General features: G+C 39.9%; 2 protein-coding genes across 4 annotated transcripts in view; one reads left to right on the top strand and one right to left on the bottom strand.

Annotated features, from left to right (window-relative positions):
* The window catches only part of rad23b (RAD23 homolog B, nucleotide excision repair protein), a 250111-nt gene that overhangs the window by 143615 nt on the left and 86556 nt on the right, over positions 1-19940 (top strand). The window contains exon 8 of one of the 3 annotated variants that reach the window (XR_015519515.1): positions 10029-10249. The exons of 1 other annotated variant lie outside the window; for it this stretch is intronic. The gene's annotated coding sequence lies outside the window, so the exon portion shown is untranslated. Of the gene's footprint in view, positions 1-10008; positions 10250-19940 lie in introns of those variants that run through there. One more of the 3 variants, XR_015519513.1, reaches the window with a different exon arrangement.
* nop14 (NOP14 nucleolar protein homolog (yeast)) overlaps positions 790-19940 on the bottom strand; it is a 25408-nt gene continuing 6257 nt past the window's right edge. Inside the window, 14 exon segments of the mRNA NM_001003831.2 lie at positions 790-1193; positions 5821-5976; positions 7359-7477; positions 7658-7805; positions 7924-8071; positions 12894-13047; positions 13251-13352; positions 13519-13654; positions 13771-13856; positions 14024-14154; positions 17380-17692; positions 17784-17912; positions 18088-18210; positions 18315-18449. Coding sequence (NP_001003831.2) covers positions 1097-1193; positions 5821-5976; positions 7359-7477; positions 7658-7805; positions 7924-8071; positions 12894-13047; positions 13251-13352; positions 13519-13654; positions 13771-13856; positions 14024-14154; positions 17380-17692; positions 17784-17912; positions 18088-18210; positions 18315-18449 — 1977 coding nt within the window. The 3' untranslated portion in view covers positions 790-1096.

The following is a 19940-nucleotide window of genomic DNA, read 5'->3' as shown; positions in this document are numbered from 1 at the left end:
TTACAGGTTCCCAACATTCTTCAAAATATCTTCTTTAGTGTTCAGCAACACAAGAATATGTGAAATGGCAGGTTTTAATTTTTGGGTGAACTGTCCCTTTAACTCTTTCCTAACCAGCATTTTTTTGCATGATTTTTCACCTGAATTTGACATGAACATATAAGCTTAATATATATAAAAATAAACATGATATTCTGTTGAGTTCATGTTTTACCACTATTTGAAAGCAGACGGCTCATCAAAAGCAAACACAAAATGCTGTACTTTTTTTTTCCAAAGACTTGCAGCAGAACAAAGTGCAAGATTTTGATACACACATTTAGTGCTGAATATATTCACACCGCTGACAAATTCAGAGGTTAAGATAAGATGATGATGCATGATTATGGAAAAAAGCCTTTATCAGCCTTTATTTTCATTTCAACTAAAACTTTAAATCAGGTGCATTTAAATAATTCCAGGCTTGACTGTATAAAATCAATAGTGGAGAAATAATTCACCTTAAACTAAACAACCTCTAATAAATGAATGAAAGACTGATCATTTATTAACTTTCTGAACTGAAGCGCACTGACACTATCACATGTGTTCAATGTCTTTATCCAAATCATCTCATATCTATTGAATTCTGCTTGATTGTTATTCTGGTTCTTCATTTTTTGCCAGCACTACAGAAATCAAACTTGACTTTTAAAACACCAAAAACACAAGATTCCCGACTCCGGCGGACAGATTAAAGCCAGATAAACAGCACAGACTCAATCAAACTGAGCAGACTGGAGGAAAGAGTGTCATTAGACGTGGTTTATTTCTCTGAAGAGTCACATATAAAACATTCCACTGAGAATAAATGTGCAGATCATCATTAAAGCACAGCTCACACACACATCCTCATCATTTACTCACTGCAGCGGCTGTAGAGGAGGATTTCTGATGAACACAAGATAAACCAGCAGCCCCTGACGTCTATAGCAGGAACACAAATCCTGTCTGTTTTCTTCAGAATATCTCCCTGTGTTCAACAAAACACTTCAACAGGTCTGACGTTTTCATTTCTGTGTGAATTGCGCCTTTAAAGCAGTTTGTGGCTGTGATGTCACTTCCTCTTGTTCCTCTTGAGGGCCTTCCATTCTCCTTCCTGTGTGGCCAGACTGCCGTACAGCTCCTTCACCTTCCTCTTCCTCTCAGTGTCCCTGAAACACACAAACACAGCCACAATCGTCCATATTAATAAACACTAAACCCGACATATCTATTGATCATAAACATCATGCATCTGTCATAAATCTGTCATAAACATCATGCATCTGTCATAAATATCATGCATCTGTCATAAATCTGCCATAAACATCATGCATCTGTCATAATTCTGCCATAATCATCATGCAGCTGTCATAAATCTGCCATAAACATCATGCATCTGTCATAAATCTGCCATAAACATCATGCATCTGTCATAAATCTGCCATAAACATCATGCAGCTGTCATAAATCCGCCATACTTATCATGCATCTGTCATAAATCTGCCATAATTATCATGCATCTGTCATAAATCTGCCATAATTATCATGCATCTGTCATAAATCTGCCATAATTATCATGCATCTGTCATAAATCTGCCATAAACATCATGCATCTGTCATAAATCTGCCATAAACATCATGCATCCGTCATAAATCTGTCATAAACATCATGCATCTGTCATAAACATCATGCATCTGTCATAATTCTGCCATAATCATCATGCAGCTGTCATAAGCATCATGCATCTGTCATAAATCTGCCATAATTATCATGCATCTGTCATAAATCTGCCATAATTATCATGCATCTGTCATAAATCTGCCATAAACATCATGCATCTGTCATAAATCTGCCATAAACATCATGCATCGTCATAAATCTTTCATAAACATCATGCATCTGTCATAAGCATCATGCATCTGTCATAAATCTGCCATAAACATCATGCATCTGTCATAAATCTGCCATAATTATCATGCATCTGTCATAAATCTGCCATAAACATCATGCATCTGTCATAAATCTGCCATAAACATCATGCATCTGTCATAAATCTGCCATAAACATCATGCATCCGTCATAAATCTGCCATAAACATCATGTCATAAATCTGCCATAAACATCATGCATCTGTCATAAATCTGCCATAAACATCATGCATCTGTCATAAATCTGCCATAAACATCATGCATCCGTCATAAATCTGCCATAAACATCATGCATCTGTCATAAATCTGCCATAAACATCATGCATCCGTCATAAATCTGCCATAAACATCATGCATCCGTCATAAATCTGCCATAAACATCATGCATCCGTCATAAATCTGCCATAAACATCATGCATCCGTCATAAATCTGTCATAAACATCATGCATCTGTCATAAATATCATGCATCTGTCATAAATCTGCCATAAACATCATGCATCTGTCATAATTCTGCCATAATCATCATGCAGCTGTCATAAATCTGCCATAAACATCATGCATCTGTCATAAATCTGCCATAATCATCATGCAGCTGTCATAAGCATCATGCATCTGTCATAAATCTGCCATAAACATCATGCATCTGTCATAAATCCGCCATACTTATCATGCATCTGTCATAAATCTGCCATAATTATCATGCATCTGTCATAAATCTGCCATAAACATCATGCATCTGTCATAAATCTGCCATAAACATCATGCATCCGTCATAAATCTGTCATAAACATCATGCATCTGTCATAAACATCATGCATCTGTCATAATTCTGCCATAATCATCATGCAGCTGTCATAAGCATCATGCATCTGTCATAAATCTGCCATAATTATCATGCATCTGTCATAAATCTGCCATAATTATCATGCATCTGTCATAAATCTGCCATAAACATCATGCATCTGTCATAAATCTGCCATAAACATCATGCATCCGTCATAAATCTGTCATAAACATCATGCATCTGTCATAAACATCATGCATCTGTCATAATTCTGCCATAATCATCATGCAGCTGTCATAAGCATCATGCATCTGTCATAAATCTGCCATAAACATCATGCATCTGTCATAAATCTGCCATAATTATCATGCATCTGTCATAAATCTGCCATAAACATCATGCATCTGTCATAAATCTGCCATAAACATCATGCATCCGTCATAAATCTGCCATAAACATCATGTCATAAATCTGCCATAAACATCATGCATCTGTCATAAATCTGCCATAAACATCATGCATCTGTCATAAATCTGCCATAAACATCATGCATCTGTCATAAATCTGCCATAAACATCATGCATCTGTCATAAATCTGTCATAAACATAATGCATCTGTCATAAATCTGCCATAAACATCATGCATCCGTCATAAATCTGCCATAAACATCATGCATCTGTCATAAATCTGCCATAAACATCATGCATCCGTCATAAATCTGCCATAAACATCATGCATCCGTCATAAATCTGCCATAAACATCATGCATCCGTCATAAATCTGCCATAAACATCATGCATCCGTCATAAATCTGCCATAAACATCATGCATCTGTCATAAATCTGCCATAAACATCATGGATCTGTCATAAATCTGCCATAAACATCATGGATCTGTCATAAATCTGCCATAAACATCATGCACCTGTCATAAATCTGCCATAAACATCATGCATCTGTCATAAATCTGCCATAAACATCATGCATCTGTCATGAATCTGCCATAAACATCATGTCATAAATATCATGCATCCGTCATAAATCTGCCATAAACATCATGCATCTGTCATAAATCTGCCATAAACATCATGCATCTGTCATAAATCTGCCATAAACATCATGCATCTGTCATAAATCTGCCATAAACATCATGCATCTGTCATAAATCTGCCATAAACATCATGCATCTGTCATAAATCTGCCATAAACATCATGCATCTGTCATAAATCTGCCATAAACATCATGCATCTGTCATAAATCTGCCATAAACATCATGCATCTGTCATAAATCTGCTATAAACATCATGCATCTGTCATAAATCTGCCATAAACATCATGCATCTGTCATAAATCTGCCATAAACATCATGCATCTGTCATAAATCTGCCATAAGCATCATGCATCTGTCATAAATCTGCCATAAACATCATGCATCTGTCATAATTCTGTCATAAACATCATGCATCTGTCATAAATCTGCCATAAACATCATGCATCTGTTATGAATCTGCCATAAACATCATGTCATAAATATCATGCATCTGTCATAAATCTGCCATAAACATCATGCATCTGTCATAAATCTGCCATAAACATCATGCATCTGTCATAAATCTGCCATAAACATCATGCATCTGTCATAAATCTGCCATAAACATCATGCATCTGTCATGAATCTGCCATAAACATCATGTCATAAATATCATGCATCTGTCATAAATCTGCCATAAACATCATGCATCTGTCATAATTCTGCCATAAACATCATGCATCTGTCATAAATCTGCCATAAACATCATGCATCTGTCATAAATCTGCCAAAAACATCATGCATCTGTCATAAATCTGCCATAAACATCATGCATCTGTCATAAATCTGCCATAAACATCATGCATCTGTCATAAATCTGTCATAATTATCATGCATCTGTCATAAATCTGCCATAATTACCATGCATCTGTCATAAATCTGCCATAAACATCATGCATCTGTCATAAATCTGCCATAAACATCATGCATCTGTCATGAATCTGCCATAAACATCATGTCATAAATATCATGCATCCGTCATAAATCTGCCATAAACATCATGCATCTGTCATAAATCTGCCATAAACATCATGCATCTGTCATAAATCTGCCATAAACATCATGCATCTGTCATAAATCTGCCATAAACATCATGCATCTGTCATAAATCTGCCATAAACATCATGCATCTGTCATAAATCTGCCATAAACATCATGCATCTGTCATAAATCTGCCATAAACATCATGCATCTGTCATAAATCTGCCATAAACATCATGCATCTGTCATAAATCTGCTATAAACATCATGCATCTGTCATAAATCTGCCATAAACATCATGCATCTGTCATAAATCTGCCATAAACATCATGCATCTGTCATAAATCTGCCATAAGCATCATGCATCTGTCATAAATCTGCCATAAACATCATGCATCTGTCATAATTCTGTCATAAACATCATGCATCTGTCATAAATCTGCCATAAACATCATGCATCTGTCATGAATCTGCCATAAACATCATGTCATAAATATCATGCATCTGTCATAAATCTGCCATAAACATCATGCATCTGTCATAAATCTGCCATAAACATCATGCATCTGTCATAAATCTGCCATAAACATCATGCATCTGTCATAAATCTGCCATAAACATCATGCATCTGTCATGAATCTTCCATAAACATCATGTCATAAATATCATGCATCTGTCATAAATCTGCCATAAACATCATGCATCTGTCATAATTCTGCCATAAACATCATGCATCTGTCATAAATCTGCCATAAACATCATGCATCTGTCATAAATCTGCCAAAAACATCATGCATCTGTCATAAATCTGCCATAAACATCATGCATCTGTCATAAATCTGCCATAAACATCATGCATCTGTCATAAATCTGTCATAATTATCATGCATCTGTCATAAATCTGCCATAATTACCATGCATCTGTCATGTATGTTTATGAAGAGTGTGTGCGCGTGTGTGTGAGTGTGTGCGCGTGTGTGTGTGTGTGTGTCTGTGTTGTGTTGTGTACCTGCTGATGATGTGGTTGAGTTTCTCCTGTGCCAGGAAGCGTGTGTCTTTCCTGATCTCTCTCAAGGCTCCTTTAAACTCCCGCTTGTACTTGTGTTTGAGGCGCTCGCGCTCCTTCTCCTCACGTGTGTTTCCACGCTTCTTCCCATAATCCAGACTGCAGGACAAGCACAAACACAGAGTTTCAAACACTCGCACATATACACACACACACACACACACAACACACTCAAAACCTCAACATTATTCAACCAGCATTTGTGCACTTTTATACTGTTTTTATACTGTTTTTGTTTTATACACTTTATATATGCTTCTTTTTATATACTATTTCTATATATTACTCTTTTTCACTACTCTATATATACATTAATCTTTTTATACCACTTTTTCTATATACTATTTTTATTTACTCTTTCTATATACTACTCTTCATATACTACTATTTCTATTTACTACTCTTTTTATATAATTTATTTATACTACTCTTTTTATTTACTAATTATATATACTATTTCTATATACTATTTTTATACTACTCTTTTTATACTATATATATATATATATATTATTTCTATATTATATACTACTTTATCTATATACTACTCTCTTTGTATACTTCTATTTTTATATACTACACTTTCTATATACTGTTTTTATACTACTCTTTTTACACTCTCTCTCTCTCTCTCTCTCTCTCTCTCTCTCTCTCTATATATATATATATATATATATATATATATATATATATATTCATATGCTACACTATACATTAATATGATTATATAGTACTATTATTATATACTATTTATATATTATTTACATACTATTTATATATACTACTCTTTTTATATACTACTATTTTATATACTATTTCTATATACTACTCTCTTTATATACTTTATGAAAGACCTCGAGCCAGGAATCGAACTCGAGTCGCTGCTGTGCTATATGTCGACACACAAACCACTCGGCTATTTTTTATATACTTCCTTATATATACTATTTTTATATACTTTTATATATACTACTTTTATACATATACACAATGTTTTATACTTTTATATATATTATTTTATATACTATTATATATACTTCTCTTCATATATACTATTTTATATATTATACTTTTTAATATACAGTTTTCTTTTTATATATAGTACTCTTTGATATATACTACTCTTATATATACACACTACTCTTTTTATATATACTATAATATATACTATTTTTATATGCCACTGTAATATATACTACTCTTACAGACTACTCTTTTATATATACTATTTTGTGAACACATTTCTGTTAAGCAGATTAGTGTTTGCACAGCTTACATTTACCCTTGTGTAAAACTTTGAGTGGCAAAAATAAAACAATAATTTGAACAAACACTGAAGACAAAACCAATCAATAAAAGAAAAAAGAAAACAAGTCAGTTCAGAAATATGCGTCTATAATGATGTGCATATCCACAGCTGTATCCCTTCTAGACTCTAGTGTGTGTGTCTGTGTGTGTACTGTAGTGTGTGCTTGACTCACATCTGCACGATCTTGGGTGTGAAGAGCTTCAGAGGGATGGGCTTCTTCTTCTTGAACACTAGAGGTGCATGCTGGGAAGGCTGATCCGGAATGGCGTCCAAAACCTCTCTGTGTAGATCCTGGTGTGGATAAAACAGAAGAATAATTCCACATCACCTGATCATAGACACGGTCATATTACATGCATGTGTGTATGTGTGTGTGTGTGTGTCTATATATTTATATTATATAAATGTGTGTGTGTGTGTGTGTGTGTGTGTGTGTGTGTGTGTGTGTGTGTGTGTGTGTGTGTCCAGCACCTGTATGCAGGCGGGGTATTTCTCCACGGGAAGATGTTTGTGAAGCAGAGCTCTGATTGGCTGGAAGATGTGACTGAATGACGGCAGCTCTTTATAGAGAGACACACACCTCTTCAGCAGATCCAGACACGAGTCGATGACTGACAGCCTGAAACACACACACACACACACACACGCAGTTAGTATTGGTGGTTTATGAGGACTCTTTATATAATATATCTGTATACAGTAAAGAGCTCTTGTTATAAGTGTGTGTGTGTGTGTACCTGCAGTGGTCTCTGTCCTCTGCACTGGTGTGTGTTGTATGCAGTGATAATGGTTTCCTCCTCCAGCTGTGAGACGCGTCTGCATCCGTCAGCAGCAGCAGATCACAGTTCTTCCCCCGCGCTCTAAACGGACTCACCACTGTATAACCTGCGTGCACACACACACGCACGCACGTGCACACACACACACACACACACGGTCATGTGATTGTATTGGCCGTTATAAGACTGATTAACAGACACAGTGTTTAGAGTATATATGAATAACCATCCATCCTTTTCCTTCACTGATCCTGGGCCGGGTCGCGGGGCAGCAGTCTCAGCAGAACCCTACACTTCCCTCTCCCTGACACTCCTCCAGCTCCACTGTGGGGGATTGAGAGGTGTTCCCAGGGCAACAGAGAGACATAGTCCTGGGTCTTCCCCGAGGCCTGCCAGTCTCACGTTCCACCCTCCCCTTACTCCTTAACAAAACCACACGGGGGACAGCATGCTGCTTCAACATGAGGACGTCAGGCCAACTTCTTCACCATGGCCTTGATGCTGATTCTCATCCCAGCAGACTATCTCAGTGCATGCTGAAGATCTCAATGAAGCCAAGAGAACATCATCACCTGGGAAAAACAGCGCTGGACTCCTGTGGTTCCTGAAGCAGACCCTCTATGGCCCAAGGCTGCGCATAGAAATTCTGTCCATTAGAAATATGAAGAGAACTGGTGGCAGAGAGCAGCCTTACTGCCACCAACACCAACCAAACTCCAGTTCTGGTCAGACTGGGACCAAACAGAGCACCTCTGACCCTATTCTCCCAGAGCACACACTGAATGCCATGAAGGACTCATCCTAAATCAACGGAACACATGTGGACTGGTTGGGCTTACTCCTATGAACCCTCCAGCACCCTAGAGAGAATGTAGAGCTGCTCCAATGAACCATGGCCTGGAGCGAATCCGCATTGTTCCTCCTGGATTCAACCGTCAGCTAGATCCTCCTCTCCAGTACGCTGAAATAGACTCTTGCATGGAGGCTGAGGACATCTCTTCAGCTAAATAATGGAAGCTGTCTGTGAGTGTGTGCCATTTCACACAGTCACGTTTATATTTGCACTGACAGGTAAATAGATCCATTAAAGTTTACTGTCTGGAAGACGTCTCCAGTAGCAGCAGCGGTTGTTGCTCGCATGTTGAAAAGATGGGTAGGGTGTAGGGCTGGGCAATTTAGCAAAAAAAAAAGGTTTTATAACCTTATAAAAGGTTTTTTTATAAAGTTTGACCGATTCACGATTTTGAATTGGATTTTTTTTATTGTGTTACTAGTCTTCTCAAAACATTACAACAACATGACTGAAGTAGCATTCTCTTTAAAAGTAACTTGAAACATCATCTGGTTAAGGAACAGTGTAGTTTTAATGGCCATGTCATACAAAAATTGGTCAAGGTGTAAATAAATGTAAAACAAATTCACGAGTTAAATAGTGTTGCAGAAGATGTGAATAATAAGTATTTGTGTAAATATTGCAGTTGCAGGAATACAGAGGGATTTTTGCAAGTTTTGCTGAGTCTAGGAAAGATTGTCAGCTCAGCTCAGCTTTGACTTTGTCTTCTTCTGATTGAATGTCAGGTTGTAAAGCTGCTGCCTTATATACAGTGGAGGTAAAGCACTGAACATGGACACTGTAAAGCCTAATTTAACCCAGTGTGTGAAGCTGTGGACGTATAGCAGGAGCAAATACAAGCACCAGATGTGTGTCTAATATAAAATAATATATTTAATCTATTTTTCTTTTTCCCCCTTTTAAATATGGATCATTTGATGTGCTTTGCTCCACTCTCTGTATTATGCTGCCGGATCTGTCTGGTTTTTAACTAGGTCTGCTAAATGACATCATGAGGGCGGCTACTTTCATTATCACTGCTACAGTCCCTCACCTCTACTCATGTTCAAACTAAAAGATCGGCGTGGTTTTTCTCATGGCAGGCTTTTACGTCCTTCATACATGTTGAGATCGAGTTTATTGACTTGAAAACGTAAATTCGAATTAATCGAAAAAAATCGCCCAGCCCTAGTAGGGTGGTTATGTTTGAGGTGTGATTTAACCCTTAAAGACAACGCTGATTTGACAAAGAAACGCTCGTCACTGTGTCTCCGGACAAACCAGACATGATACATTGATGCATTGTCCCTCCTCCATGCCCAGATTGGTTCAAACTCGCTATATCACAACCAATAAGCATAGGTTTCGCTTTTGTTTGTGGACCAACATGAGCTTTTTGAACAACACGGAATGAGAGATAGGCATACATTTATGCGCGGCTAAATAAAACGCAAAAAAAAAAACAAGTTTTGCATGAAATAATTCTCATACTAAGTACTTTTGCATGCACAGCAGCACAGAAACATGACAAAACAGTGACACAGCAAAGACGAACTGCTGCTCTTGCTGTTTTCAAAAGACGCAAATGAAGGTGCAACTGTTTGTCTGCATTGCAGACAACCATATCCAAATCCATATCCACAGACAACCATATCCATGCTGGCACATAAAACCTAAGGATGTTCCATATTGAATCTAGTTTCGTTATGTAACTATTTATAGTATAGTAAATATTTATATCTTTTTTTTTTACTGAGGATTTGCACCATGTTTATTTGGACTTTGACACATTATTTATTATTTTCTTATTTCTTTATTTGTTCATTGTACAAGTGGTGTTGTTTATAGTAACTGAAAATATATTATTTGGAAAAAAAGTCAAATTTGCTTCACTGTTCTATTATTTTGTAACATTTTTTCTGTTTAGTTCATTCCCAGAACTTTTGGGCAAATACATATGTCAGTAAATAAATGCATTTTTTTTTCTCCCATAGAAAAACGCCTTGGAATAACATTGAAATAAATTACTATAACTTGCTCAGGGAATTGTGGATGTAGACAAAATTTATTTTGGAAGTATAAAACATCATAGCATGTATTTCTAAAGAAAGAAAAACAAACTTCATAAGGTTTTGTTTGAAATAACTAGAAAATGCCACTTTTTTAAAAATCGTTTCTGGAAAATTCTGGAATATTTTCTGTCTGTTCATATGTTTTTGGACCAAAACATATTTTAGACTGGACCTTTAAATGATAGAGATTGAAACTTCAGGTTCTCCTGTTTAAAATGATATATGACACTTGAGGCTGACTGCTTTAAGAAAAATAAAACTGCTTTAAAAAAGAATAATAATATAGGCCCATTAGGTGCCCACAAAATACCTCTAGGTCTTTAAGGGTTAAGGTTAGTTGTGTAATTGTGTTGCCTTTTTTCACTGTTCTCAAACCAATTCGACATACCAATTCACATTGCTTAACATATGCTTAAGGACTTTTAATTTGTCAGTCACCTGGGTTAATCGCTTCCGGTGAACTGTTTGCCATTGCAAAATCGGCGCGTTTAAGGTCTGAATTCTTTATAAATCAGCGCTCTCCACTGCCTGAGTGATATCTGATGTAAAGTGGGTCTCAGATTGTACAAGAAGCACTGCCTTACATTACATTCCCCCCGCCATGTCTTCATAATATGAGCATTTATTTTACCCCAGTATATTCAATGGAGCTCCTGCGCTAGCCTGCTCATTCTGGATTAAACAGCTTTTTTATATCGTTTTACGCTCGAGCAAGTAAATGAATGCTAAGATCTATTAAACTGATTGTATTTTAATGACATTACAGCATCGCCGCTGTAAAAGGAACCGGATAAAATGGAAAAAAGTCACATTAAGCATTCACAGGAAGTGTCTCAGAGTGGGAAGAAACACCACCCTATGGACTCTCCTTTCTCATTCGGCTTTAAGACAAAATGTTTGACAAAATACTTAGCTTGTTATATTATGTTGTAGTTGTGTGAGTCTACACTGCTCTCACGGTTTGGTTATGATTATCATTGATTCAGTTCAATTCGATTTCTCCGTGCATTGATGATGCTTTCCATACAGAATTAGGTTTTTTCTTCACATCACAATTTTATTTTTATTAAAATGTATAAATATATCAATATTCATATAATATTTGTAATACATTTTGTCCTTTAACACAGCAGTCAGACATGTGAACTGTAGCCTTAATTTGACCTGCTCAAAGAAAACTCTCTTTCTGAATGAGTCAAACACAACTCCAACACACACACACACACACACACACACACACACACACACACACACACACACACACACACACAGAAGACAGCAGCAGCAGCATTTACAGCAAATAAACTCATGTCAATATGATCCCGCTTGCTTTTTGAGCGCTGACAGGTGAGGGCTTACACACTTATGACTGATTATTGTCTTTACCTGCTCAACAGAAAGGGCTGCAGTCGGCTTTAGAAATAAAGCCGCTGTTCAGCGATGACAGGAAGAACAGCCGCGGTTACAGTCTGTTTGTGAATAATACACGGTTATCACAGGTAATCCGTAACAGACACAGAGGAGAAAACTCACACCTCAGGCACACTGGTGTCTGGATCCACAGGTATCGCTTTAACAGCCAAGAGGAGAGGAGAGGTCACCTCACAAACAGCCCAGCGGGTCACATGTGCAAAGGGAGAGGGCTACTGCAAGTTTTTTGTAGTTGTAATACCGCAAATTACAATTGGACTAGTGAAATGAAGAACTACAACACCACGAAAACCAACAACAACAATAAAGAATTGAAATGAGCATCAGATGTAGCGTTACATGGACATCGGAAACAGAAGACCTGTGCAGAAATATTTAAGACCCAGAACAGCCAATTTAAGACTTTTTAAGCCTTACATTTCCATTTTTAAATTTTAGACTTTTTAAGACTTTAAGACCTACGGAAACCCTGATTAAATACAAGGAGTTAGTCTTCCGTTACGCAGATGACACAATATAGGACATGAGAATGAACACACCATTATAATCGAACTAAGGAAAACACACACACACACACACACACACACACACACCTGTGCTGGTCTTGTCGGGGACCGCCAGGTTGAGGAGCCCCAGCAGGAAGTTGATCAGTTCTGGGAAAAACCTCTGAGAGAGAGAGACGAACTCCAGCGCCAAACAGCAGAGGATTAAACCCTTACACACATCCTCCAGAGAGACCACCGCACACTGAACACACACACACACACACACACACAGTGATTAGGTAATAGACAGTTACATGCACACAATAAGACATACGCACATGCACACATCAGTATGATAACAAACACACATCAGACACACACACACACACACACACACACACACACACACACACACACACACACACACACACACACACACACACACACACACACACAGGTAGTGACCTTGGTGAGGGTCTGGCTGATGTAGAGGAACGCTGGAGTCGTCACTGGATGCCTGAAGTCTGACGTGGGAAACAGCAGAGCCGTGATCTTCAGCAGGACCAGCTGCGCGCACACACACACACACACACACACACACACACACACACACACACACACACACACACACACACACACACACACACAAACACACAAACACACAAACACACACACACGGTTAGTTTCAGTTCAGTGTGTGTCGTCCTCTGCATGAGTGTGTTGATCTGCGCACCATGTCCAGACCCGGCATTGCAGCACGACCTTTGACCTCCAGCGTCTCCTCCATGGTGTGTGTGGCGTCACTGATGAGCGTCTGCACGGCTTTACACGCGGCGTCCGGAAACATCTGACACAGACTGCACAACTGCCTACACACACACACACACACACACACACACACACACACACACATAAACACAACTGAACTGATAATATGTGTGCGTATTTTTGTGTGTGTGTGTGTGTGTGTGTGTGTGATACTCACGGGATGAGTGTGTTGACTGTTCTGAGATCAGGGGGATTGTGGGTAGTGAGTTCACTGATGTACTCCAGCAGAAACCCAAACAGCCTCTGAACACAAACACACAATATATTCAACACACACACACACACACACACACACACACACACACAATGTTTCTCACAAAAGTGTTTGCTGACACAGTGTTGAACACACTGGAGTGTTTGTGTGTGTGTGTGTGTGTGTGTGTGTGTGTGTGTGTGTGCTGATCTCAGACCTGTAGTTTGCTCTTGTTCGCAGTGGCCAGGCTGGGATGGTGACACTTTACTATTCTGTCCACTATGAGGCGCTGCTGCTCTGAGCTCCGGCCCTGCAGGACACACTGCAGCTCACTGTAGCTCTCTGGAGCTGCGCAAACACACACACACACACACACACACACACACACACACACACACACACACTATATATAGTAAAATACACACTTATAATAAACCCAAAACACACAAACACAATAGACAAAATATTAATAATACAGATAATGACACAAACATGAATACACACAGCACACACACATGCATAATACACCTTTATATGTGTGTGTGTGTGCGCGCATGTATTTGTGTATTATATACATGTGTGTCTATGTGTGTGTCCTCACCTGTTAATGTGTATATGTGTTTGTGTATGTGTACCTGTGAATGTATATGTGTGTGTGTGTCTGTATGTGTGTGTGTACCTGTGAATGTATATGTGTGTGTGTCTGTATGTGTGTGTGTACCTGTGAATGTATATGTGTGTGTGTCTGTATGTGTGTGTGTACCTGTGAATGTGTATGTGTACCTGTGAATGTGTATGTGTGTGTGTGTGTGTGTGTGTACCTGTGAATGTGTATGTGTGTGTGTGTGTGTACCTGTGAATGTGTATGTGTGTGTGTGTGTGTGTGTGTGTGTGTGTGTACCTGTGAATGTGTATGTGTGTGTGTACCTGTGAATGTGTATGTGTGTGTGTGTGTGTGTACCTGTGAATGTGTATGTGTGTGTACCTGTGAATGTGTATGTGTGTGTGTGTCTGTATGTGTGTGTGTACCTGTGAATGTATATGTGTGTGTGTGTCTGTATGTGTGTATGTACCTGTGAATGTATATGTGTGTGTGTCTGTATGTGTGTGTGTACCTGTGAATGTATATGTGTGTGTGTCTGTATGTGTGTGTGTACCTGTGAATGTGTATGTGTACCTGTGAATGTGTATGTGTGTGTGTGTGTGTGTGTGTACCTGTGAATGTGTATGTGTGTGTGTGTGTGTACCTGTGAATGTGTATGTGTGTGTGTGTGTGTGTGTGTGTGTGTGTGTACCTGTGAATGTGTATGTGTGTGTGTACCTGTGAATGTGTATGTGTGTGTGTGTGTGTGTACCTGTGAATGTGTATGTGTGTGTACCTGTGAATGTGTATGTGTGTGTACCTGTGAATGTGTATGTGTGTGTGTGTGTGTGTGTGTGTGTGTGTACCTGTGAATGTGTATGTGTGTGTACCTGTGAATGTGTATGTGTGTGTGTGTGTGTGTGTGTGTGTACCTGTGAATGTGTATGTGTGAGTGTGTGTACCTGTAAATGTGTATGTGTGTGTGTGTGTGTGTACCTGTAAATGTGTATGTGTGTGTGTGTGTACCTGTAAATGTGTATGTGTGTGTGTGTGTGTGTACCTGTGAATGTGTATGTGTGTGTGTGTGTGTGTGTGTGTACCTGTGAATGTGTATGTGTGTGTACCTGTGAATGTGTATGTGTGTGTGTGTGTGTACCTGTAAATGTGTATGTGTGTGTGTGTGTACCTGTAAATGTGTATGTGTGTGTGTGTGTGTGTACCTGTGAATGTGTATGTGTGTGTGTGTGTGTGTGTGTGTACCTGTGAATGTGTATGTGTGTGTACCTGTGAATGTGTATGTGTGTGTGTGTGTGTGTACCTGTAAATGTGTATGTGTGTGTGTGTGTGTGTACCTGTGAATGTGTATGTGTGTGTGTGTGTACCTGTGAATGTGTATGTGTGTGTACCTGTGAATGTGTATGTGTGTGTGTGTGTGTGTACCTGTAAATGTGTATGTGTGTGTACCTGTAAATGTGTATGTGTGTGTGTGTGTGTGTGTGTGTGTGTACCTGTGAATGTGTATGTGTGTGTACCTGTGAATGTGTATGTGTGTGTGTGTGTGTGTACCTGTAAATGTGTATGTGTGTGTGTGTGTGTACCTGTAAATGTGTATGTGTGTGTGTGTGTGTGTGTGTGTACCTGTGAATGTGTATGTGTGTGTGTGTGTACCTGTGAATGTGTATGTGTGAGTGTGTGTACCTGTAAATGTGTATGTGTGTGTGTGTGTGTGTGTGTGTGTACCTGTGAATGTGTATGTGTGTGTACCTGTGAATGTGTATGTGTGTGTGTGTGTGTGTACCTGTAAATGTGTATGTGTGTGTGTGTGTACCTGTAAATGTGTATGTGTGTGTGTGTGTGTACCTGTAAATGTGTATGTGTGTGTGTGTGTGTGTGTACCTGTGAATGTGTATGTGTGTGTACCTGTGAATGTGTATGTGTGTGTGTGTGTGTGTACCTGTAAATGTGTATGTGTGTGTGTGTGTACCTGTAAATGTGTATGTGTGTGTGTGTGTGTGTGTGTGTACCTGTGAATGTGTATGTGTGTGTACCTGTGAATGTGTATGTGTGTGTGTGTGTGTGTACCTGTAAATGTGTATGTGTGTGTGTGTGTGTGTGTGTGTACCTGTGAATGTGTATGTGTGTGTACCTGTGAATGTGTATGTGTGTGTGTGTGTGTGTGTACCTGTAAATGTGTATGTGTGTGTGTGTGTGTGTGTACCTGTGAATGTGTATGTGTGTGTACTTGTGAATGTGTATGTGTGTGTGTGTGTGTGTACCTGTGAATGTGTATGTGTGTGTACCTGTGAATGTGTATGTGTGTGTGTGTGTGTACCTGTAAATGTGTATGTGTGTGTGTGTGTACCTGTAAATGTGTATGTGTGTGTGTGTGTGTGTACCTGTGAATGTGTATGTGTGTGTACCTGTGAATGTGTATGTGTGTGTGTGTGTGTGTGTGTGTACCTGTGAATGTGTATGTGTGTGTGTGTGTACCTGTAAATGTGTATGTGTGTGTGTGTGTGTGTGTGTGTGTACCTGTAAATGTGTATGTGTGTGTGTGTGTACCTGTAAATGTGTATGTGTGTGTGTGTGTGTGTACCTGTGAATGTGTATGTGTGTGTGTGTGTGTGTGTACCTGTAAATGTGTATGTGTGTGTGTGTGTACCTGTAAATGTGTATGTGTGTGTGTGTGTGTGTGTGTGTGTGTGTACCTGTAAATGTGTATGTGTGTGTGTGTGTACCTGTAAATGTGTATGTGTGTGTGTGTGTGTGTACCTGTGAATGTGTATGTGTGTGTGTGTGTACCTGTAAATGTGTATGTGTGTGTGTGTGTGTGTGTGTGTGTGTGTGTGTACCTGTAAATGTGTATGTGTGTGTGTGTGTACCTGTAAATGTGTATGTGTGTGTGTGTGTGTGTGTGTGTGTGTACCTGTAAATGTGTATGTGTGTGTGTGTGTACCTGTAAATGTGTATGTGTGTGTGTGTGTGTGTACCTGTGAATGTGTATGGCAGCTCAGCTCTAGCAGCCTCCTGAGCTTCTGTCTTCTGCTCTTCAGTCTCTGCTGGAGGATCTTCCTCATCTTTATCTCTGAGCTGCTCTTCATCTTCATCACCATCATCATCATCATCCTCCTCAGCACCCTCAGACTGAAGATCACCATCATCTTCACCATCTTCATCTTCCTCCTCTTCTCCTTCAGCATCTTCATCTTCCTCCTCCTCCTCCTCCTCCTCTCCTCCTCCACTGGCTGCTGCTTCATCTTCCTCCTCCTCCTCTTCCTCACCCCCCATGCTCCACTTCCCGTCCTGCAGACAGTAAGAATAATCAGCGCGCACCAACAGCCTTCTGGTTAAGAGCGAGCGTGAGTGTGTGTGTGTGTGTGTGTGTGTGTGTTACCTTGTATGTGAGTGTGTTGCGCTTGTCTCCATCCAGTATGAATCCATCATTAATGTCGTCAGCAGAGATGTGTGTGTGTGTGTGAGCGGACGCCTCTGACTCTCCCATCATCCTCTTCAGTCTGTCGGCCTGCGGGACAAAAACACACACGCACACACACACACACACGCACGCACGCACGCAAGCACACACGATTCAGTGAGTGATCTGCAGAATTGCACAGTGTTGTGCAGTGTTGAGTTGTGATGTGTAGTGTAGAGTTCTGTTGTGCAGTGTGTGTATTGTAATGTGTTGAGTGTTGCACCTCCAGGTCCTGCAGGCGGCGCTGTTGCTCTCTGGCCTCTTCTTCTGCACTCTTCAGCTTCTCTGAGGGCTGAGCTTTCATCTCGAAGCCCAGCTCACGCACCGCCATATCATACGGGTCCAGCTGAAACACACACACATACACACATTACAACACACACATATCTATTACGACACACACACACACACACACACACACACACACACACAGTTATAACACACTCTCACCTGTGGTTTGTCGGGCTGCTCTCTGCGCTCTGCTTTGGGGGTCTTGTGGGCCAGAAGGCTCTGGATGTCTCTCCACTGCTGGTCCAGCTTCTCTGTGAGCTCCTGCGCCTCCTCCTTCTGCGTCTGACGCTCACGCTGCAGGCAAACCAGAAGTAAACAACAGCAGCAAACACACCTGCATCATCACCCGTGATCACGCACGGCATCATTATTACAGTCAGAGCGGTCGCTATAGTTACAGGATGTGTGACATCATCCCTGCAGTGAGCGCTGTGGTCATGATGGCTGTACAGCTGCTGTCATCACTCTTGTTGTTTTATTAAAGGGTCACGAAACACCAGAACACATGTGTTGAGCTGTTGACAGTGGTATATGTGTCCCACACTGCTAAAAACACTATTAGGACACCTATATTTCACTAAAAAGTGTAAATTGGTTGTTTTTGCGTTATTTCGAGCAAATTCGTACTTCCGGTTTGAAACGAATTTTTGAAGCTGCGTCACGGTCATGAGATAATAGCGTGTATTCCAGCGTGCAGACTGGACGTCTGTGCCAGAGTGTGTCTTATTACGTCTTACAGTGTGCTGCATTAATGCATGAGTAAAGCTTGGTTCAAACCAATCAGCGCGCTCTATTGTGCAACTTCATTAATATTCATTACTGTCACAGTGTTTAGATGACAGAGACGCCACGTTGTGTTGGCAAAACAAGCGTGAAGTGTTGCTTTTATAGTTTGCTGCAGTGAAGTTTTGTTTTCATTTTCTCTCTGTGAGAGCTCATCTGGAGTCACGTGTGGATTAACAGTGTACGCGACGCTCCACAACAATAACACATTGGAATAAATGCATGAAAATGGTCTCGTTTTACAGAAAACACTCTGAACTTGAAAAAATACGCAGTAATGAATTTAAATTTTTTGCTTTTTTTAGCGAGAGATTTATTTATATATGTTAGCCTAGGACAGGGGTGTCTAAACTCAGTCCTGGAGGGCCGCTGTCCTGCAGATTTTAGCTCCAACTTGCCTCAAAATACCTGCATGGATGTTTCTAGAAAGCCTAGTAAGAGCTTGATCAGCTAGCCCAGGAGTGTCAGATTGGGGTTGGAGCTGAACTGTGCAGGACACCGGCTCTCCAAGACCAAGGCTGCTTCTGAAACCGCATACTTCCATACTATATAGTACGCTAAAATCAGTATGCGAGCCGAGTAGTATGTCCGAATACATAGAAGCAAGAAGTTCCCGGATGACTAACTACTTCCGGTGAGATTCTGCAGTGCGCATCCCATGCATGCTGCGCTATCCCATAATGCCCCGCGAGCGAATTCATGGACGGGAGTGAAGCGACGCAAATGGCGGATGTAGTACGTCTGAAATCCATTCACACTTTTCACATTCATCCTGTATAGAACGCACTTTTCTAACGGCCGAGTACTACGTTTACATTCAAATGCAGCACCAACTGAGTAGTAGGCGGTTTCGGATGCAGCCCAAGTTTGGACACCCCTGGCCAAGGATCATCCAAGAGGCCTAAAACTGGAGTTAAAACACAGACGAGAGTCTCACCTTTACTTTAATACCATGCATTAGGCAATGGCACCCTGCAGATGGCGACAAAACTCTATCAAACT

This window comes from Danio rerio, chromosome 21, assembly GCF_052040795.2.
Source record: "Danio rerio strain M-AB ecotype USA chromosome 21, GRCz13ab, whole genome shotgun sequence".
NCBI classification, from domain to species: domain Eukaryota; kingdom Metazoa; phylum Chordata; class Actinopteri; order Cypriniformes; family Danionidae; genus Danio; species Danio rerio.
This window is presented reverse-complemented; position numbering and strand designations above follow the sequence as displayed.